General features: G+C 36.2%; 1 protein-coding gene across 1 annotated transcript in view; it reads left to right on the top strand.

Annotated features, from left to right (window-relative positions):
* RUNX1 (RUNX family transcription factor 1) overlaps nucleotides 1-22,875 on the top strand; it is a 189,948-nt gene extending 167,073 nt beyond the window's left edge. The window contains exons 6-7 of the mRNA XM_034440060.3: nucleotides 17,820-17,981; nucleotides 22,109-22,875. Of these exons, the coding sequence (XP_034295951.1) occupies nucleotides 17,820-17,981; nucleotides 22,109-22,602 (656 nt within the window). The 3' untranslated portion in view covers nucleotides 22,603-22,875. The remainder of the gene's footprint in view (nucleotides 1-17,819; nucleotides 17,982-22,108) is intronic.
* Nucleotides 22,876-24,395: the final 1,520 nt, after the last annotated feature.

The following is a 24,395-nucleotide window of genomic DNA, read 5'->3' as shown; positions in this document are numbered from 1 at the left end:
ATGAAGTTCAAAATAGGTGGATGGAAAGCCAAAGCCAGAGTGATTTTGGTAACACATATTTTTGTTCAAGTGGATCTCTGTCTGCATTAGGAAGAAGCAAGGCAACAAGTCAACTGGTAATTTACCATCTGCTGATGTATAATTGATGCCTGTCTCCAAAACTGTTAGAGTCAGACTGGGGCTGGCACTACCCTTCAAGCCTCAAAAACAAAGCTGATTCTGTGACTTAAATTGCAAATTAGTCATAAGATCTGTTATAAAATATCTGTTTTTTTAAAAACTTGAAAATACTTTTAAAACAGCTGACTACAATAAAAGAAAGTTCTAATGGAAATATAATGAAACCATGTAGTTGAGTTCCTATAATGGAAGAAAGGAGAATGTGTCTCTGTATGTAACAGAGCTATAGAAAGCATTCGAAGGACCACTCCACTTCACAAAGCATGTTGGTGTAAGCATAGTGTTCTCCTTGAAGAGCTAAGGCAGCTGCAGCTCATGCAGAGCTCAGTGCGGCTGCTTCAAAGCCTTTGCCTAGTTATGTTGCATATGCAAGTGCTTGCAGAGTCAATACTTCTAGGCCTGCCAACAAAGCAGCTGAGCAGGTGCAGACAAGTAGATATGACCTTCTGGAGAACATGGGTGCTTCATAGTGCCTCAGTGTCTTCAAGAGGGTTTCTTTATTCATGCTAACCCTTTGGAATGCTTCACATTGTTCTGGTATGACATTGAAATATATTTGTTCGATTTTTATCATTAGGTCTAATATATTTAGATATACCGTATATTCCAAATATATCTGCTTTGGCTTGTAAACTCTAGAAGATGATAGAGATGATAGAGAAATAGAGAGATGATAGACAGACCAACCACACATACTCACGCATACCCCCACACCCACACTTCTTTATATATCTCCTTTCACCTTTCATAGATTGTAACCTGCTTACATGCCTCCATATGTATATGACACTTTCTTGCTACTTGCATTCTTGAATCTCATGTCATCAAACCACACAGCAATGGGCATGTTGTTCTGCTACTGGGAAAGACATCAATCACCTCTTTCACTAGAGAAAGTGACAACAAATAACCTGTTAAGTTGGAGAGCTAATAACAGCAACAAATGCAATAGTAACAAGATGTCAGGATTTGAAAACTGAAACTGAAAGACTTTGGAAGAAAAGTGAGTGTATATGAATATTAATTGAAGCTCTTGAAGCCACAATTTACCAGACTTGACACTAGTACCTTTTCAGAAAACCATTTTGCCTAGAACATCCTACAAACTACAGCAATATACTGCCATGATTCCTCTAAGCTCTTGATAAGACCTGAATTATCAGAAAATGTTCATTCTAAAAACTGAATTAATTGAATTAATTGATGATGAACAAGATTAATGTTTCAGAATTTATGGTGACCAATCTCTCAAACTTTGAGCAAAAGAAAAGAAAAGAAATTTTTGGGAGGTGTATATGCATGCTTAATTCTTTCCATGTTTGTACAAAGTCCAGATCTCATTCCTTTATTTCCCTCTGTTCTAAAGAAACAAAGTTAGGCTTACTATATAAAAAGGCAACCTGGAAAACTCGTATCTTGAAAAGAAAGAAGGAAATTTGAATCCCAGTGCTTAGATTACTATTCCCTGTGCATGATGTGCTTAATTTCCTTTTCCTTTTCAAGAGATTATATTCTGACAAGAGCTACCTTCCCTGCACCTAATGCTTGGAAGTAATAAGAAAGGATGTTACAAAAAAAAATGGGGTGAGGATTCATATGAGAATGCGTGTCCACTTTTAAATCTGGTCATATTTTCTGTTGGATTCAACTGTATTCATATAAAGCATCACCCCCCACTTCCCACAATATTTCCTGAGCAACGTAATGAAAAGATCTTTTATTTTTGTGGTATTATCTTCAAGAAAGAACTTAGTTGCAAACAATTAATGCTTCACAATACAGATATACAGATACAGACATATAACAATTAAAAAACTGTCTGACTATCCTCCAGTGGGTATTCTGTTGTTGAATAGAATACTTTATTATAGAATAGAATACTTTATTTGGCCAAGTGTGGTTAGACACACTAGGAATTTGTCTCCAATGCAAAATAAAGGAGAAAATAATTAATAATGACTGACTTTTAGTACTACAATTATAATACTAAAAATGTGCAACCAGTAGAAGGGGGAAATGAAAGGTAATAAAAGGATAAATAATACAGCAGCCACGTTCTATGGGTTAATATACACACACATTAGAAAGAACTTAGTCACTGTGTTTTGTCAACTGAAAGAATTAGGTGTTCAGCAGAGTGATGGCACAAGGGGAAAAACTGTCCCTGTGTCCAATTGTCTTGCACCCTCTTGCACCATCCTGAAGGAAAAAGGATATCTGCAGACCCAGTGATGGGATTCAAATAATTTACAACTGGTTCTCTGCCTTAATGACCAGATGGGTAGGCGTGGCTTGGTGATCATGTGGGTGTGTGGGTGTGGCCAACTCAACATCACTCACGTTGATGGGCGCTTCGCCTTAGCTGTTACAATGTAATAAGGATTAACCGGAGAGGCAGTTTCTGTAAGCAGGGCAATAAAGATTAGGCTAGAAATAACACCAGAATGTTTCCTCCCTGCCATCCTTACAGGATTAGCCCTGTAAAGTGGAAAAAAACAAAATAAGATTTCTTCTAACAACCGGTTCTCCAAACTGCTTAGAAAGTTAACAACCGGTTCTCCTGAATAGGTGCGAACTGGCTGAATCCCACCACTGTGTAGACCCCTCTAGGATGTGAGGTCATCTATGGAAGGCGAGCTGGTTGCAGTTATTCTTTCTGCAGTTTTGACCATCCACTGGAGTCTGTACATGTCCACTGGAGTCTGTACACATCCTGTTTGGTTGCTGTACCAAACCAGACAGTTCGGGCTTCTTTGTTTTCAATTTATTGGAGCCACTTACATTACTCCATTGGGCCTAATCTGGATCTAGTGACCCTCCACATGATCCAGAATAATAAGTTTTTCCTGTCTCTACTAATCAGCTACCAGGCAACTCCACCCCCACTTCCTGCTCCCTATCTACATATTTAATTCAAATTGGACCACTCAGTTAATGTCTGATGTGGTGGATGGATTAGTTTAGAGTCATAACATTCCTGGTGTTGTGACCCTGATTCCCGAGCCTGTCCTAACAGAGAAAGAGGACTCAGAAGGTGATGGGGAGGAACTGATAAGGCCTCCCTCTCCAGGACCCTCCTCTCTGGCAATGCCTCAAGTTCCATCCGAAGGCCAAGAGGAACAGCCTGGGATATGCCAGGAGGAAAGCATATTGGAACAACAACAGATAGGGAGCAAGGATGATGAATCCTGGCTTGATCCCAGGCAGCATTGGAGGGAGAAGCGTGCACAGCAACGAAAGAGGCATGGGAGGGCCAAAGATTGAGCTGAGTCGCTGAGCCACACCCCACAAGGAATAAAAGTGGGTGTGATTGCTCTTCAGGCTTTGTGACGGTCAAAGTTAAAAACCTGAGAATCACATCGCGTTATCTGAAATCTGGCTTGTGCATATTTGAATTGGACCTTGGCTAACTCTTGCTTCTTACTTTTTCCTACTGAACCGGACTGAGGATAAACACTCTCCTGCTTACTGTGAGTGAAAACTGACTTGGCAGGCATTTCACAGTTTACTGCCAAAACTCTTATCTGCAAGGGATTCTAGTCTGATTGCATAATAAAATCTTGGCAGGCGTGCCTGGTGGTGTGTTTGCCTGTGTGGGGAAGGGAGACAGAACACCTGGATAGTTTCACAAGGAAACACATTTGGGAGTTTCATTCATACTAGGGGTCCTTGCTGCTCTCTGAGCTTGGTTATTTTCTTGCAGATGTTTCATTACCCAATCTAGGTAACATCATCAGTGCTGATAACATTACCTAGCTTGGGTAATGAAATGTCTACAATGAAATATCTGCAATGAAACATCTGCAAGAAAACAGCCAAGTTCAGAGAGCACCAAGGACCCCTCATTTCAACCCTGAGCCACAAATATTTTCCTTTCATTCATACTTCAGCAAAGGGAAGGGCAACATATGGAAGGCCAGTCACTTATTTCCCCAGGAGTTGTTTTTCAACTCCTGGGGAAAGTTAGTTATCTTTATCTATCACATTGAATTAGAGGGTGGCCAATTACCTAGCAGATTACTTAGATGTGAGCTAGACAATGTTTAGAATGTAGAATTGCCCTTTCAAAGTGAACTAAGTTTTGTTTAGATGACCTCCAAGGTCCCTTCCAACTCTGTTACTGTTACTGTGATATGTGTCATTACTGTATAGCCTTTTTATGTGTATGCACTTTTGAGTCTGTGTTGACTCCTGGCAACTGCCCTGCAGTTTTCTTGGCAATATTTTTGAAGAAGCATTGCCATTGCCTCCTTCCTAGAATGAATCACCCAAAGTCACTAGCTGGCTTCATGTCTAAGGGGGATTAGAACTCAAAACTCTCCCAGTTTCTAGTCTCAATCAAACTGAGTCTTTAGCTTAATAAAGTGATTTTTTTTTCATTTGTTTGTTTAATTAGTTCTTGTTGGGCCTAAGCCCAAAATTTGAATATAGGCCTGAATGAATGTTACTTTAACAGACCTTAAACTCTTTCTGCCATACCTGTATATGAAAGAGACTCATAAAAGATTGAATGAGACAAGATAGGACCAACAGAAATGTGTCTGGACTAGTCTCTCATCTTCAGAATGGGGGAAAATGCTACCATTAACCCAAACAGGCAGAGTCTAATCTTTACAGTCTGCACAAATCTCCTGATGATGTCAATGGTTACCTGGCATCTCATCATCTGATTGGTGGTGGTGGTGGCAGTGTATATGTGTGTGTTAAGCCTTAAATTGTTGTATTTGTGACTGGCTGCGTTGGTATTTCTATATAGCTGGTGCATGTTTTTAACTTAAAAAACTGGCTCTGATACAAGCTTGTTGGCTGTGAATCAGTTTCAGTTTCACACCTGTCTGAAACAATGAAGGCCTTGTTAGCTGCATTTCCAGAACAAAAAAAGAAGACAAACCTGTCACATATTAAAGGGGAAAAAGGGAAAGCTTATAAAGAAGAAATTGGAGGAAATGCTTACTCTGCAGCATTCCCTTATTTGAAGAATGGACACTGTTGAGAGGTGACTGTTGGATTAGTTAAAATATACGTGTTTAGAACATGTATATCTAAGAATGAGGTTTATGTTTAACAAAGGCTGTGCTAATAACTATTTGGTAACTGTCTACAGATGACTTGAAACCAACTTTCTGTTGGAAAATGAAAAACTCACCCCAAATCCCTAAACTAACATGGTGAAGGGTTAAAATATCACTTATCTTTAATATAATACAATAAAGGTTTGAGGTTAACATGAATCCAACCATTGTTTTATAAGAATGGTTTAAAAATTAGGTTCATGAATAAACCCACCCATTTGTAGCTTATTCATTGAATTATGAGAAAGGCTAGTTTAAGATATAGCAATAGATTTATTTGTTTATTTGCTTGTTACTGCTTCCATTCCTTGACCCATGGAGAATACAATTGCCTAGCATCTGGCTAGGTAGGCCTCTCCATTGACCATTTTAAGTATTTCTATACTTTTTAAAAAAACCTATAAGTATCAGTGGCATTGTCTGGGAGTGGGGGATCCTACAGAAATAATGAATTATGAATCCATTAGCAATTTCATGAATTTTACTATTCCAATGATTATAAGAGTTGCATTTCAGCAACCAAACCAAAAATAGCAATCTAGATTTTTAGCAATTAAAAAATGGCACAACTCTGACACTGACATTAAATTAACATTTAATAGAGTATATCTTGTTAGAACGGCCAGGAACACACAGGTAATGATGACAGCAACAAAATAGGGACTAAATACTGCAATAGGTAAATATTTTTAAAATTGTAATAATATCTGTCTGTTGAAACTTGCATTTTCTTGTTTTAAAGCACAGCAAAGAGCTTTGAGTAATGAAATAAAGATAGGAGTTTGATGTTATCTCATACCTATAAACCCTTCCCAGAGTCCACTGGTGGCCAGTATCCAGAATATTTGTGTTCAAACATAGTTGGTTGCATTAAGTATAAGGGCATATTCATTCTTCAGTAAACAGTATTTTGCTTCAAGGCCCAAATCTTTTAAATGCTTGCAAAGTATGGTAATTGTCTAAGTCTACCTTCAAGTATCTCAGCACGTATTACCTAAGACTCAGAGATTCAGGTACGTCAGCAGTTTGTAAGGAAGGAGGGGGAAGATACCCGTTTAGATTTAATCTGATGGGAAGCTAAGCGATTTTTAGTTAGCTTGTATTTTTAACATGGAAATAGGAAAAAAGCAATTGTTACTTGGCTAAAAGTTTAAAATTATTTAAATTATATTTAAACTCTATATTAACTGTAGTATTCTATATAAAGTGATAACTATTTCTGGATTTGCTATTATCAAACATAATTTAAAAATCTCTGCAATAACAAAACTAATAACATAACTATATGTCAGTTATGGATTATCTGCAGTCCACAGATCATTTTAAGCCCTTTACCCCATGAAGTCTGGATGGGCTCTTGAAGGGCTCTCTTAATTTATTTGTAAATAGTAAATAAGCAAGCTCTCCCAAAAATTATGTATGCTACTTTATTTGCTGTTGATGAATCTCTTCCAGTGTTCTGCTCATTTGCTGTACAGTATTCTCAAGCTACTGATAATGAAAGAAAGAAGCCAAAAAAATGTGCAGAAAATCCAGGTGCTGATTAGATTAGTCTAAGCAGGAGGCAAAACTTGAGTGACTTTGTGTAACTGCAGAGGGGACCTAGTTAATACTTGAATAGAAGATTGGCGGGAATGTCCAAAGCAGTAGACTAAATAGGGAAGCTGAAATAACATTAGAAAGAAAGCAGGAGTAAACTACTTCTATACTGTTGCCAAAAAAATGATATAGTAGAGTTACACACAAAATGAAAAATGTGTTTTGTTTTCAGCCCAAAACAAACAGCGGATTTGGAAGTTCTATTTTACTATCCTAGGTCCAAAACCTTCTATCTTTTGATCCACTGCTAGGAGATCATAGAAATCGGGGGGGGGGGGAGGGGTCTTGTTTTATTGTTTACTTTTTTAGGATTCTACAGCAGATTCTCTTTTCAAAAATTTCTTCATGCAGCTAGAGTATATGCTGTAATTCCTATCTGTAAATCTACTTTTGATGCAGTATATACTGAAATATCCAGTGTACCATTTTTTCTCCCTAGCATTTTCCTACAAATTCAGGGTCCACTTTTTTTCCCTTCAGATCAACCATGTGCTGATCCATTGGATCGACTGATCAACTTATTGCCTGAGCCTGATATTGTGAGCCGAGACAAAGTGACTGATTCAATCCGTCTCTTTCCTTTGTAAACACATTTTATAATACATTATATTTAAGTTGTGGCTTTTCCCCTTACCATACAAACTTAAATATCTTTTTGCCATTGTTTAAAGGGTGCATCAGTAGTCAAAAAGCATTGTCTGACATCATTCTAGGCAGAACATTCATTTTTATCACAGAAATTCTCCCCAACAATGACAATTGTAGTTTCTTACATCTTAGCATAGATCTTTTTAAATTTCATTCCATATCTTAACATAATTATTATGAAATAATATACTATTCCTATTTGTCATTATTTGTCAACATCCTTAGGTAAGGATTCTTCTTTGTTAGGAACTATCAAACTAGCCTTATTTCATAGTTTATGATTTTAACTTTGTGATATTTTAGTCTAAAACTGGCTTTGAACTTTTGGGATGCAATAGAATCAGGTTTTCAAATTTTTCTCCTCATGCAGAGGAAATAGTTGAATAAAACTATGCAAGTTCTACAATTAAAATGCTTGCATTAAGTATTTCCAAACACTGCAGAGTTCTCGGTATTATGACAAAAATAGCAACCTACCACTTACAGTTTAGGTCCTGAGGCCTGCAATCTGAGATATAATTTAAAATGGACTAATCTCAGCTTCCTGTGAAAGTCATTTCAAAGGCCCAAGCTTCTCTAGAACTTCTTAAATGGTTTTAATGCCTCAGTAAAACCACAAAAGCTCTAAATTAAAAGCAAACATTAGGGCATTAGGGCATTGCTTAAAGGTACTTATGTCTTTTTAAAGAACCTAAGTAACTTTGACAATGATATTGAAACCTTAGGTGCATTATAACTGTGTACTTTTTAGTTATATGAGAAAATGCAGTTAAAAGGGCTGTTTGTCCGAAATTGATCTGGCTCCCTCTCAGCTCCCTAGAAAGGAAGGAGATCCCACCGAGGAGAGGATCTACAATATGAGATGTTCTTCAGTTCCCAGCAGCTGGAAGCCATGACCAGAGCAGCCTTTGCCTAGCTTTGTTTGGGTGCATCAGATGCATTTTCTTTGAAGCAATGGTCCTTCATGCCCCTTTCACTCCTTCGTTACTTTAGACCAGTGTTTTACAACCTTGGCAACTTTAAGGCTAAGATTATTTAAGATTTAACAGTGTTCTAGACTATTCTCTAATGACTTGACATAGAATGGCTTTTAAATATGATTTGGAAACTGCAATTGATACAAAATGTTATAGGCTGCTTGTTGCTAAGGGACAACTTTTAACACCAGTTTTGCAGCTGCTGTATTAGTTAACTTAATTTCTGGGTTTAGAAACATAGAGCAAGGGCAGGATTCCTTGCAGTTAACACATAGGGTGCCATTATTTTACATATTTGATTCTCCCTATTTTGTATAAATGTTAGGTTTTCCTCCTATCTGCACATCACAGATAATTTTCTCTATTGTATGTTTTATATAACATGCTATGATTGTAAGTTACATATTGCATATTTAGTTTTTTATAAACAAAATGCTATAAGATGTTATTTAAGTATCAGCCAATTTCTTGCCAACCTTTAGTAATTTGGGGATGGGGGGCAAAAGCACTAGTAGCATGCTTTCTGTTCACAACTAGCAGGAGTTGGATGCAACAAAGAAGATAGAATGAAAACAATTATTCTTGCAGAGGTCCTTACAATACTGCATAAAGACTTGATATTACATCACATCAATTTTTAAAAGTAGATGGTTATATCCAATATTCTATATTTCCTCTTTTTTTGTATTGTGCTTTGTTCCATCCCATCCCCCCCCCGCCCCCCCCACCCCCCGTTTTCACTGGCAGAGCACTCAGGCCACCGCAGGCGCCTCTGACACAAGTGATGTCAAGCTGGTCACGCCCACCCTAGCCACGCCACCCACCCCACCCACCCCAAGATCAAACATAACCCTGATTCAGCATAAGAGAGAGAGAGAGAGAGAGAGAAAAGTCAACGCTTTCCATGATATGATTTTGACCATTTATCCAGCAGTTGCAAGGGGAAATATCAGGAATCTCTTTGAAGTCCTGCACCTCAATGGCAGGGAACCAGATGAATTGTGAAATGAAATCAAAGAGACGAAAAAGTATGAAAAGAGACTGCAAAAGACCAAATGAAGGCAAAAACTGTCCAGAAGAAAAGCCAAAGTGAAAAGAAAGAGTAAGATTTCAGGGAGGAAATTAATAAGGAATTTTAAAAGAACTGTTAGAAGAGGCAGGGTGCAGTATTTACAATAACATCTGTAAAGATATTAAAGATGGTAACAGATTTGGAGCAACAAAGGAAGTTTTCGAAAAGATCTCCAGATTCAGGAGATTCTGACCACAAATCAGTCTATTAAAGATGAATAGACACAGCTGTTGTAAAGAAGATCAAACAAATATAGTAGAAGAATATTGAAATTCTGTACAGTGGGGATGTTAATAGTCAAGAGCTAAGAGCCTGGTGGTGCAGTGAACTAAACTACTGTTAAAGTAGTGTTTAGCTGCCAGCTGCCTGCAATTACTGTGAGTTCAATTCTCACCAGGCTCAAGGTTGACTCAGCCTTCCATCCTTCCGAGGTAGGTAAAATGAGGACCCGGATTGTGGGGGCAATAAGCTGACTTTGTATAAAACAGAACACCGCTTAGGGGGGGGCCAAAAGCCCTACTAAGCAGGTATATACAAAAGTATGAAGGCTATTGCTTAAAAGCATTGTAAGCCGCCCTGAGTCTCTGGAGAAGGGCGGCATATAAATCAAACTAATAAAAAATAAAAATAATAAAAGATACGTTGGAAGATATTCCCTATTGACAAGAAGAATTAGAAGATGAAGTTAGACTTTACAAAGTCAGAAGGCTAGAGAACTTGATTGAATATCCACAGAAATATGGAAAACAACAGGTCTTCCAAGGAAGAAATGATGAACTGAAGATGGCTATGCAAAACCCATTTTGTTCAAACTACAGTCGATACCTTCAAAAGGTGCTGAGTTCACATAATTCCTTTTCTAACCACTTTTGAAAATTGTTAACTCTTTTCAGTTATTAGGAATCATTGAATTGAGAAGTCTGAAAACACCAGGTAATTTTCATTCAATTTTTTAATTATCCCAAGGGAAAGTTTCTTATAATTATTTGCAAAACGTTATTTTTTAAAAATCCATCTGAAACTTGCTAAAATTATGCATTATACTTTTTTTTAACTTTGTTGCATTTTTCATTTTTTAAAAATAAGTATTTTTTTAAAAAAAATAAAGAAAAAAAATAAAATACAAGCACTTTTTTCCCTTATTAGTTGCTTTGAGTAAAAGTAATTTCATAATGAAATAGCTGGTGATAGAACTGTACAATTTCCTCTGTAATTCTCCAGCTTCTCATGTTGGTATTCTCAAAGATAAGTCAATAATTATGTTATATGCCTGCTACTCATAGTGATGAAGTTGTCTTTTGGTAAACTCCTCCTTTTTCAATGTCCTGAATAATCCAGCTACCAGGAAATGATACTGTCATTAAAAAGCAGCATTAGGCAAGGATTCAGTCACACTTTGCTGTTTGTATAGAAGGAAAATATGAAGGAAAGAAAGAAAAATCAGCCAGCTGGGGTTGATGGAAGACCTTTTAAAAGCATACCTTCAAAGGCTAAGTTCTGGATGTGTAGGCTAATTAAAATGTATTATTTGAAGCATTCAGTTGACCTAGCCCTATATTTAGGACACAGAGCTATTATTAAGATAACTGATTTATTATGAGTGCATGCTGTGTCCACAAATACTTGCAAGAGCGTGGTACTGTACAAACCTGTCTACCAATGGATTTTATATATTGAGGAAACAGTGGGAAGTCTAAGTAGACTGAACGTTAAAGAGAGGATTAAAAAAATTAAACCAATTAAACTGACAAGGGTGCAAGATAATAAAGAGATTTAAGCATTGAACACGTTTTGTTGGTGTGATAATATGTAAACATTTGGAAAAATAAGAAATAGTGCTGTACCTGCAAGATCAAGATGACAAACGCACAATGTAATGCACACTGTTTTTATGACACACATACAAAATGGGTGGAGATAAGGATATGTCTTTTGCCATGCCTTGTATGTATGCTTTTCCCTTTTTTAAAGTAATGTAAAGCTATTGAAAGAAATAATATTAATATTATTTTATATTTTATAAAATATATTTTATAAATCTCTTATATTAAATGCTGCCAGAATGCTTGGATTTATTTTGAGACTCTTCCTAAATTCTTGGGAATGGATTCTTTAAGCTTGAAATTCCTTGTATTATAGATTTTTTTAATACCTATTTCAACAACTTGTTAAGAATGAAAATTAAGTGTGTGGTATCAATCAAAATCATTATTGAGCCTGTGAAGGGGGTTAGATTAGAAGGTCCCTTCCAACTCTGTTATTTTAGATTATTTTGTTGAATTATAATCAGATTAGTATGTATTACCTCTCCAGTAGTAATGTATACCAAACATTTAGTTATTCATTTTGGATGAAGGTTATTAAGAAATTGAAAAAATTAGTGAATAGCCTTTCACATAACACGTTGTATACTTTTTTTTCCTTTTTATTTACTAATTTTAGTTAAAAGTATTAGCCTTGGCTCAAAAATAAGCAGCAAAAGTTCCACAAAAAACATTAATGTAGACACTTTTATTCAGAATTGGTCTCCACCAACCTAATAGATCACTGCCACATAACTCAATTTGTGCTTATTTATCTTTCAGATAGTTTTCCAATTCATATGTTATTTGCAATGTTTATTTTAAAATGATAAGAAATTGTGTTCCATGGTGGGTTGTATTTGTCATATCATAGTTGTTGGTTTAAAGTGACAAAAGCAGATTTACAATGAGTGGTTCATTCTAGTAAGAAGACTAATTAATATCTGACAAATTAATTTGTGGCTACTTGTATTGTCTCTTCCCATAATGCCTTTAGTTGTAAATTCATATTTTTTTCTAAAAAAAGGGGCATTCAAGAAAACTGAGAAAGAAAAATAAAATTAGTTACTACTCTTTGCAGGGATGTGGGTTTCTGTATTATAACAAAAAGGTATTTGTTATCTTGGCAGTTATTGACATATAATCTTTACTATTGATTCACATCCTGCTCAAAAATGATTCCAGCAACACGTTGTATCACTGTAATATCCAGCCTGTTTAAATGCCCCCAAGCTGAAAAGAATGGCAATATCTGGCCTCTGGTGAACTCTGGATTGGCTTGTACAATTATAACCTTCTTCCAAAGGTAGCCTTGTGGTTCCAAAAGATGGCAAGCTGCCATTCTGAGAGTTCACTGACTGATTTTCTTTGCATGGGCGGTAGTTTACGGTTGTAAAGCCTGTAGGTTACAATATAGAAATAACATCTCCAAATTTCACCTATTTTTCAAGCTAGACTTGCTCCTCCTCCCTTACCCCCCTCCACCCCTTAAAGGCAAAAACATCACCATCAGATCTTCCAGATATGATCAGAACCAACCACAGTTCCTAACAGGAACACTGGTGTAAGCTCATGCACGTTTCTTAATTTCATTCTAATACATTTTTCCCTGTATTATTATTTATGAATAAATGAATAAATAAACAGAGTGACATGATGAAGTTGGTGAAAACTTAGATTTTGTAGTTAAAAATATTCTTTTCCACAATTGCTAATAATTGAAAATACTTTCCTTGCTCTATGTGCTGTGGATTGAATTACAGCTATTCTGGACAATATCACATACTCATTTTCTACAGATTCTCAGATTCTACAGATATTTTAACTTATATTAACCGAGAGTTAGATAATCTTTGTTGTGATTTACTACAATGCATTATTACAGAATCTATATCTATTCTCGGCCAGCTATACACTGAGCATTCTGTGTCCTTAGAATGGTGGACTCTTGTGTTACAGAGATATTTATACATGAGTCTGGTTTGGCACATTATGTATTCTTGAAACTAAGATATCAAATTGTAAAATATATCAACATAATCTATGGCAGTACGGAGTTGCCCCAGAACTTAATTATACTAATTATCTGAGGAATCAAATTGAGCATTACGCGGTGCTTAAAAGACTGTGCAAGAAGCTCTCTGTTGCCACCCAATGGTCAGTATATAAAAAAGTATTTTTCTTGGAAGATACACTTCCACCAATTATAAGGTCCATATTGCTGCATATACTGATATATTTTTTTTAAATCCCTATATTTCTAAGAAGCAACTAATAGTGGAGCTTCTTTTTTCATATGCATTTAGCTCACCCATTTTTAATATATGCATTTTCTCTTATAGATATGAATATATTATCAAAGCTTATTGTATGAAAGTACTAAATATTATGCAATGTACGCCCTGTTTAATTATGGTTGTCAGGTTGTTATTGTTTAAGAAACCAAACACAAATTTTCTGTGGCTGTAAATCATGATGGGGCATGAATGATGGTACAGTGCTTTGTATGTAATAGCTAGCTTGACAGGAAGCTGGACGCATGCAACATGAATACACGAGTCTAACTAAGCACATTGTGAATTATTGTAGTTTAGTTCCCACCGTGAAGTGTTTTGTTGCAATAATTGTTTACGTATACATTCTCACACTATAAAATGCAGAAATGAATAGTACTTGTTATAATAAAAAGCACTATATATAGGCTGCAAATGATCTAAACTGATAATAGAATAATCAATGTGATTCTTTTCATTTTGCTCCTTTTAGCTCTGTCTAAAAAATACTGAAGCCTCATTTTGCTATCGGAATGTATATAAATCTTTATTTCCGATTGTAACTGCATAATTCAGTAAAGCGGCTTCCTTAATCTAGTAGCTTTCACATGTATTATGACTAAAACTCCTATATTCCCTATTAATATAGCTTGCTGGATGAAGTTTTTGGAAGAACACCAAAGTTGTGGGAGAAACATGTCCTACATTTATTGAAGTCAGCAGAATAGCAAAATCTCTGATCTTGGAATTAGAATCAATAACTTTGTATCTGAAGCTCCATACCCCTCTCCCTCCCTCCCTCCCTCCCTCCCCCCCCCTCTCTCTCTCTCTCTCTCTCTCTTCACACATACACACAAACACATACAGATGCACGTACATAGAGATGCATGCACACAAACATATACACACACAGGCACACCAGCCCCAACACCTCTGAATATTGCCAGGTTGAAGAAGGCTGATATCTCCTCATCTGTTGCTATGAAGCTGCTCAGCAGTTGTTGGCATAATTGCTTGTCCATTACACAGGACTTGGATAATCAGAAAAAATGTGGTATAGATTGGCTGAATTGTTCTTTTTCTGGAAAGATATGGGGCATGGTTTGAAAAAAATATCAAGGGAAACAAAATAAGTAGGGGCAAATAAAAACTTTGGAGAAAAATAACCTAGGTTAAGGAGAAGAGGAAAATAAAGCAGCAGGCAATCTAAGAGGAAAAAGAAAATTGAAAATTATCAGGACTTTCATGGTGGGAAAGTGAATTTGAGGAGTGCTTAAAGAATTCAATCTTTGTCAATTCTGTTACAAAAGGATCTGATCTGTACTTTCTGATGTAATGTCCATATTAACACTTATCGACTGAGTTTGCACCCTTCAAATATTCTAATAGAATTCTCTACTCCAACTTTCAAAATATGTTGTATAGTATATAAAATGAATGTTTTTAAGCTAATTATATAAATTTATAAAGATTATGTGTTGCATTATACCATTGCAGATTAATGGTAAAGTGCAATGGAAGAAATGTATAGTTGAGCACATGTGAAAGCAATTCAGAATAGAATCTTCTCTGAAACATCACATATTGATTTGAGATCATCAACCAAGTTTTTAGCAGCTGGTGGTTTTTAGTAAGGTTCATAAAGACAAAACTGGTATAGCATCTCATTTTCATAAGGTGCCATTCACAGTTGTTCTAACTTCTCATATTCTGATCTTCACTTGATATTTTTAGTAGTTATGAACTCCACCTCCTCACAAAGGATAAAAAGAACTTGTTTAGTTAAATCTTTATGTCTTTGCATACCCATATTTTTGTGGAGTTACAATTACATGCAACAGGCTAAATACAAAGCCAAGTCAGGGCCCTTTGATTTGGTTTTCTCAAAAGGCAGTCATTGTCTCATCACTTCAAGTGGTACAGAAGTGCTAACAAATGGAAACACAAAGTAGTGTCTCAGCTGTCACTGCAATTTTATGTTCTGCAAGCCAGACTTCTAGAGACAGTCCAGTGTTTGATATCTGTCCAAATAGGTTCTGTTTCCACTTATGTGATTTGCAAAGATAGTTCCCAGCTTTCTGGATTTATAGGACTGGATACTTTTCTAAATAACTAAAGTAAAGTGCAGGTCAATGGTGGCTGCATGTCTCATTATCTCCGGAAAAGGCCGATTTTTAATAGGGCTAAAAACGGTGGTGTTTTGAACCAGGCTGCACTCTGTTTTGGTCTCAGAAATTGAAAATGGTTGGTTCCTTGTATTACCTTTACTTATTTACTGCTTTAAACTCCTTGCTGTAAATATTTAAGTAAACTAATAATGCTCCATTTGAGTAACTCTTTTTTTTAAAAAATTTACTGAACACAGATGTGCTTGGCTAGGTTTTTATTTCAGTACATAGTGTGAACACAGCCAAAGGCTGCAGAATTTTCCACATACTGGTATATTCTGATAGAAAACTTTTAAAGTTTAGATTTAGCAGTTGAGTAAATGGAAATTCACCATTCTGTCCTAAACTAGAAAAAGGTGAACTTACGTATACCAAAATGAGGAAAGAATTGTAGAATCGGAAGTATAGGGTATTTAATCTCATTTGATATGGGACAGGAAATTTTGGGCAGCTTTTCTCTGAAGATCTCTTTTAGCTGATTAGATAAATTGTCAAACTATTCTTTGGTCAGCCATAGTATTTATATTTAGGTAACATCTTCAGAAGATGCATGAAAATAGCTCAGAGCTTTTTTCCATTTTAAAAAAAAATGTTTGACAGAGGGCACTTGTTGACATTTTTGCTAGTACCTAATGATAAAGCTGCTATATGCAATTTCTAGCAATGAAGTTTTTTAAATCCCCCCAACTCATGACAGCAAAATATGTTAGGAATCCAGATGTTGAAACTTGTCCATTCCTAGAAATTTACATGAGAACCCCAGAATAATAGATATGTATATAAAACAAGCATATGGTACAAAATTGGGTAAGGACTATAACCTGCCCTCCTCCAGGGAGCTTTACATAAGTTGTTGATTTGTGGGATTTATTTGGTATGGTCAAGATTTGTTGATCTAGATAATTCAGTAACACTAAATAAATAAATAAAGTATAAATACTTATTTGCAGTCTGACCATGAAGATCATTTATAATTTGATATGATGTCCTACATTAGCAAATAATAATTTAATGTACAGATATTTACCCTTTGTAATCTTTCCTTCCTTCCTCAAAACCATTAGTATGTCTGCAAATAGAGTTTTAAAATAAAATAGGCATGCTGATCCTTATTTGTCTATGTCATTACAAATATATACCAGTATATTTTTTTATATGAATACTCAAGGCAGCTTACAAAAGTAAAACAAAATGCAAAAATAAAGGGCAGAAAAACCACGGAAATTCAAATTAAAGTCAAGGTCATTGTAATTACCGTAATTGATTCAAAGCTAGACAAAAGGGGTTACATTTTTGCCATTTGCCTAAATGTTGGGCAAGTTGGAGTCAAACGTGTGTCCCTGGGTAAAGCATTCTAGAGTCTGGGAACTGTTGAGGAGGAAAAACTTTCCTATGGGTCACAAAAGTAACCTTCTGGCCACAGGGTGCTTGAGAAGTATACTACTTATCTTTGGCCGTCCTTGAAGATTCCAAAATAATAAGATGTGCTTTGTGGTGCCATCAAGCAAGCTGCACCTTTTTGTAATCGTATATCATGAGGCATGTCTCATGTAGGTGCCTAAGGGGAAGAGTTTGCATCCCAACATTGCAGTCTATGTCTTTTCATTACCCTAATCTTTTCCTACCCCTTGCCCCCATGGACATCTCTCCTTGAAGGGGCCTTTACTGCTGATATAAACCATTAGGCAGGTTCATAGAGGGAGACATAATCCTGAAGCCCTAAACTTTATTCTGACAAAGAGAACAAATGCTATTATGTTCCATTCAGCCAATATGAATTTAGCGTTTGTGATCTATTACTCATGGAATTTAAAGTATTTATACTATACTAAGTGACATTTATAAAAGAACTGTCTTGCTGTATCTTATAGTAACACAACAACCAGTGGGCATACATTTTGCAACCATCCTTGCAAGAATCTGCAATAAATCGCATCTGGATGATTCACCATGAATTGATGCTCTATGGTTAATGTTAGATTAAGAAATGTATTCCACTATTCTTCACATCTATTTTCCCCATTTCAGATACAAGGCAACTTCAGCCATCTCCTCCCTGGCCTTATGATCCATCTTACCAATACCTGGGATCAATTGCAACTTCTTCTGTTCATCCAGCCACACCGATTTCACCTGGAAGGGCTAGTGGAATGACCTCCCTTTCTGCAGAGCTTTCAAGCCGGCTAACAAGTAAGTGGCTTGGAGAATCTTGTCCCTTGAACAAGTAAAATGCTGCAGGTTTTTGCATGAATTACGGTGTCAAGCTGTAATATAATTCAATAAATTTGGTTCTACCCTGTTGGATTTCCTGTCCCCTCCCTAACAATTCTTCTGATAGTTTCCAGAACAAAAAATGTTGTGTTTTATTGGGATAAATATATAATAAACAAATTAAAGTGTAGAAAAGAGTTCAGACCCAAGACATTAGTGTAGCCAGTCAGAGATGTGATATTAGCGGAATAATACTTTAGTCTACTAAATACTTTTAAATACTTTTAAAACACTAAGTTAGGGAACTAGCAAGTTTAAGATATTACACTGGCGCCACTGAGGGGAGAGGTGGGGGTTATAGTCAACTCTCAAGAACAGAAGTTGATTGGGTAACTTTGGGCCAATCACTTTCTCTTAACGCAACTTACCTCGTAAAGGGTTGTTGTGGGAAAAGAATGGTATGCATGCTGCCTTGAATTCCTGAAAAGTGGGATATACAGTGGCACTTAGATGTTTGTGAATCCTTTTGAATTTTCAATATTTTGAAAATATGATCTAAAACTTTATCTATTTTCCCCAAAATCCTAAAATTAGATGCTAGCTTGGAACACTTTTACTGGCTTCAGTTTGAATAAATCACACCTGGATAGGAGTTGCTAATTATTGTTGTTGCATGATATAAGAATAGATAAGCTTGCCAATGACTTTATTTCCCCATCATTTCATCAACATGATGGGAAATTCCCCTACTGGTTTATCTCAATCATGGGCACTATTTTCCCACGACCCTGTGTACCCCACAGCCAATTTGGCTTAGATACAGCTCAGCTCAAATTGCAAAAGTTCCATTTTGTGATTTCCAATGCAGCAGTTCTATATGGCTTGGAGGCTGGCTGTTTTCACATTCTTCACCCTGCCCTCTGCTACCTAAATTTGAAGGCTTGGTTTATTTTATAAATTTCATCCATACCAGTGGAGTCCATTGTAATCTTTCAACTTATCAGTCCCTAAAAATGCATACCATTTCCCCCTGCTCTTATGAATAAAACGCCTGAAATTCTGCCTTCCCCTATTGTTGAGAGGTACATCTGGATGCAAAACAATGGCATTCCTGACATCACAGCTCCATTTATAGATACATGCAACAATCAGATGTTCAGCACATGACATTTCTATTACTATATTTCCCTGCTGGATTACAGCCTCAGCAGTTGAATTTCTGCCTCTCACAGCTACTACAAGGAGCACAGGAAACCTTCCCAGGGAAAAAGTGGCAGTCCTCTTTACAACTGGCATTTAGACTTGAAATCTGATCTGCGAGGGAGGCATTTCCAGGTGTTCAGTAGCATTGTTTAGAAGAAAGGCAGATGGTGATTATATATGGCACATCCAAAATTACGACTATAGGCTGTCACAGAAACCTTCTGAGAAACTTGTTGAAGGATATCAAAGAAGTCTGGTTAGCAGGCTGACAAGCTTTCAGAATCTGACACTATATTTGCAGCGCCCTTTTTAATCCAGTTGCAGGGCAGACTGTTTTTGTTTTCTTTCTCCCACCTTTCTGACTCTTTCCCTTCTGTACGTACACATTCCTTTTAGGCAGACTCCACACAGTGTCTAAGGAGGGCTTGCCATGAGGAAAGGTTGCTTTATTGTTATTTTAATGCCTTGTAATAGCTGGCAAGGAAGGGGAGCCAAAGTCTCTGTTAACTGGAGCCTGTCTCCTAGCTCTCTTTTAAGAGGCCATTATCTTTCATCTGTGGGAGGGGGGAGGCCTTGGAGGGGAAGTGAGAGTTCCTCAATCAGCAGAGGAAGGGAGCTGAAGTTCATTATTTCAAATGGGGAACAAGCTATTCAAAATGCTTTTAGTTCCTAAATTTATAAACTTTGCGAATTTCTGTTGACCAAGCAGCCAGTACTCTATCTAGTCCAGATGAAAGGAGTAAAGGAATGAAGTTCACAAATTCTTTCTCTCTCTCTGTGTATGTGTGTGTGTGTGTGTGTGTGAGAGAGAGAGAGAGAGAGAGAGCTCCCCCTTCCCCCCTTCTCTTTCTTTTTCTCTCACACACACACACATATAGCTAACAGTCTTTAAATGATCCCTGCAAAATGAACAGAAGTGTCTGCTTGTTTGGTACTAGCTTGGCTTCTCTTCTCCTTTAGGATTACTGATGTGAAAGGTGGATGTGTGGAAAGGTTCAGCTTTAGTTTGTTTTTCAGTGTGACCAACTGTCAGAGAAGCCTGATTCATCTCCTACTAATGAAATATTACCACACTTCCCATTAACTGCCCAATTTACAAAATGCATCAGGATGGAAATATACTAAAGGAAAAGCAATCAAGAAATGGTAGTTTCAAGCAGCTAGGTGTTTAGTGGGCCAAAAGGCTGATATTGCAGCATTGAAAAGATAACTGTATGGCCCCTTTCACTGGATTGGAGACCTGATTGCATTTGCCACCTATGAGTAGATTGCTTATAGACTTTGTATATATAATATAATGAAATATTATATATAATGAAATATAATGAAATAAGGAATTAATTTTTAGAAAATACAGAAGGTAAAAAAACAAGCTATATTAGATGTATTATATTAGAATATATATGCATTCGAATAATTACTTTAGATAACTATAGACTGCTAAAATAATATACTTTCTTTCAATTTTTAATTTTTTCACTTAAAAAAACACTGTTAATGTATATATTTTTGTTTTGTTTCTTTTTCCTTTTTTATCAATATTTTAAAAGCAAAAATAAGATAAATTGTTGTTGGTTATTTTGTGACAGGGGGTGTGGTGAAATATTTCAAGCTATACCTTCCCAATAACACTATTCTTGCTTGGAATACTGAAGGAAATGAATAGTCAGCGGTTTCCTAAATAACTGCCCAAACATTGTAGTCATCTTTTCAGGAAAAACTCTTCTTTGTTTTGACAAAGCAAACATGACCTACAAACCTTAATATTGAACATTTTTTCTTGGTTGTTTCTTTCTTACTAAATATATGACTATCACAGTGCTCTATCACTTGCTGCTATCACTCCATAATCTATTTATCATTCTTTATATTCATTTAAAGCTCAAAATCTGAGTTCTGGGTTTACCACATTTGACATGATAAATGGAGGTTCTCCAAGCAGGATCTCCAGGGGTTATTGTATCTGAATAACTTTAGGCAAATAAATAAAAATTCCTAAAGAGAATCACATGTCATCCTTGGTCTTTTCTTTTGCTGCTAAGGGAATATATTTGATTTTATATCGAGTAAAATGTTGATTATTGAGCCCAATTGATGATTGTAGCAAAGAAATGACTATTTGAAACAGGACTGGTGAATAGGGGGACAAAGCTAAAGCTGCTGTCACTTTCTAGGAACAAAGTCACAGTTTTCTCACTAATTGGATCTTAAACAGGATTACTGAATAGAGAATTAAGGTTAAATTTATGACTTTGGTGGTTAGATGAAAGACTTTAATATTAAGTTTAGAAACAGAACACCTCCATAGTACAACTATTACAAAATTGGTAAAAAGTTATTCATATTCATGTCTCCAATAATAACTAGACATATATACTTACAGTAATTTTCAATACTGTGTATACTAAAACACATGAGAATAATCCTGTACCCTAGAGATCGTGGCTAATTTATTTTTACTTAAGACATACATTTCAAAAGCATTCAAGAGCATTACAAAAGCTTCATTGTTAATAGGCAATATTTTGTTTTGCTATTTTACATTTATCAAATCTAATTTTCTGTTATCCAGCATAATAACTGTGAATATGAGCCCTCAAATAAATTACTTTTAGGCAGGTGGAAAAGTGTATCTGCAATTTTGTGCATGTATAAAATTTCCAAAACCACTCCAAATATCATCCTCATAACAGAACCACATTACACAAAACATTTTACTGCTGATAATGAGGTCTTGTCTACATTTATCAGTTGCACATGTGTAAAACTGCAGGCTTGTAATCAGGCTACAAGTCATGAAGGCCACCTGTGTATCTGAGTGATTTCTCTTCAATGAAATAAAGTCATGTATTTTTCTTACAGTTTATATCTGTTTTATGTTTATATTCTTTCTCCCAAACCAGGTGCTTCTGACCTAACAGCGTTCAGTGATCCAAGAGTAGGAATTGATCGTCCATTTTCTGCCATTCCTTCCATTTCTGATCCTCGTATGCACTATCCTGGAGCATTCACCTATACTCCAACCCCAGTCAGCTCAGGAATAGGAATTGGTATGTCTGCCATGACCACCGCCACCAGATATCACACATACCTACCACCTCCCTATCCAGGTTCTTCTCAGGCTCAAGGTAGCCCATTTCAGACCAGCTCTCCTTCGTATCATCTCTACTATGGAACATCAGCAGGATCTTACCAATTCTCCATGATGTCTGGTGGTGATCGGTCTCCCCCACGTATTCTGCCTCCTTGCACTAATGCTTCCACCGGATCTACTTTACTCAATCCCAACCTTCCAAACCAAAATGATGTTGTGGACACTGAAGGCAGTCATAGCAACTCCCCCACCAATATGGGAACCACAGCAAGATTAGAAGAAGCAGTGTGGCGACCATATTGAATTATTATTACAGGTGTCTATTCTGGTAATATCCATGCTTTTATATGACAAATGAGAGCACTGCCATGTTTGTCTTTCACACAGAATAACAATCAGTTCTGAAGTCAGTATTTCTGGAAGTATTGCTATGATGTTCTCTGATTGATTTTGCTCAGTGAAGTGATTACATTCCCATAGACTTCTTCCAAGTCTGAACTTCAGAAAATAATATTTTAAGATTGTAGTTTTGTTCACTCATGTTGACTATAAATATGGAAAAGGATAGATACTCAATATGTGTCCAGAGTTTCAGACTTTGAAATTTAAAGTATTTTGTTTGACATCTGGTGCTGAGGCATTTAGTCTTATACAATCTTAAATAATTTAATCAATCATTTTGACCTGTAAGTTAAAAGGAAGTATACAACAATTCTCAGAGAGAAACTGTGAATGCTTCTAATTTAGCAATGCTGTGAATAAGAGTTTTTATATCCTGGAAATAATTTTTTAATCAAGTTGTATATCCCAAAGAATACAGGAATTGTTTTTATTTTTATTATGTTTTTCAGCTGCAACTCATCCTTCTTTGTGTATCATCTTCCTTTATTGGCACCTTAAAATCTGCAGAAAGATTTAATCCCTTTTTTTATATAATGTGCTCGCTTTTCTTGTACTTTGTCAGCTAAGTGCATCTACAAAAGCCTCTTTTCTAGAAAAGTAATTTAATTTTTTTAATATAAAGGAGTGACAACCTACAGTCCTTCTCAACTACTGAAAAAGTACATGATGAGTTGCTCAATATTTATGCTCTGCATTGAACTTTTGTGTGTGATGCTTTTATTTAAATAATGCTTTGAAAATAAGCACATACATTTTGTAGCAACCAAAGTTTAAAATTATTACATATAAAATGGCTGGAATAATTACGGATAATGTGACTTTTAATTATTTAGAAATATTGTTTACATTTAGCTCCATTTCATTCTCATCAATAATTTAAACAAAGTCACTTTTGTCCAATTGAGAAGCCAGGTTTCTTTGAAAATGTTATGATGATATAATGTCTTTGAATAAGTTTAGGTTCGCATTTGGATGCTGACTTGGGCACTGGAAGCAAAGATTTGTCTCAGAGTATATATTTTGGAATTTCTAGTACAGCATGATATTTATATTCCATCAACTTTCTTAAAGACAATATAAGTGAAAAAAAATCAGATAACACAACTAAATATTAGCATTCTAAATGACTATTAAATTCCACATTATGGTCAAAATACAATACATCCCAGTTTTCTCCCTTGCCCTAGTAGGAGATTCAAAAATTCATTTAAGGCTGTATGCTAATCACAGTTTTGAAGACCCAAGTTCATTGCAGTCAATAGTGGCTGCTGCCGGTTCAGACCAGTTTGGGCAAACCGATGGTTGCAATCTGCGGGTGGGCCGGCCCACCCGCCCAGGCGCAATCCCATCCTATATCGCTGTGGTTTTGACACTGCACGCATTTGCGGATGGTGCACACAAGCGAATTACTGTATTTTTTGACCCTGCATACATGTGTGGATGGCGCGCGTGAGCGAATTGGCGTGTTTTGTGACACTGCACTTATACGCGTATGGCACGCACACTCACATTTCGGGTGCTGGGTAAACCAGTTGTTATAGTATGTGACGCCCACCTCTGATTGCGGTCCCTCCCCCCATATGACACACAATTCAAAGGATTTTCTAGCAATCTTACATAATTGAAGTTCAAACAAATACTTAAGTGTGGGATTCTTCATTCCAGGCAGATATTCACTCATTCATCCTCAGCTG

The sequence above is a fragment of the Pantherophis guttatus genome, chromosome 5 (genome assembly GCF_059756535.1).
Source record: "Pantherophis guttatus breed Tessera chromosome 5, ASM5975653v1, whole genome shotgun sequence".
Classification (NCBI taxonomy): domain Eukaryota; kingdom Metazoa; phylum Chordata; class Lepidosauria; order Squamata; family Colubridae; genus Pantherophis; species Pantherophis guttatus.
This window is presented reverse-complemented; position numbering and strand designations above follow the sequence as displayed.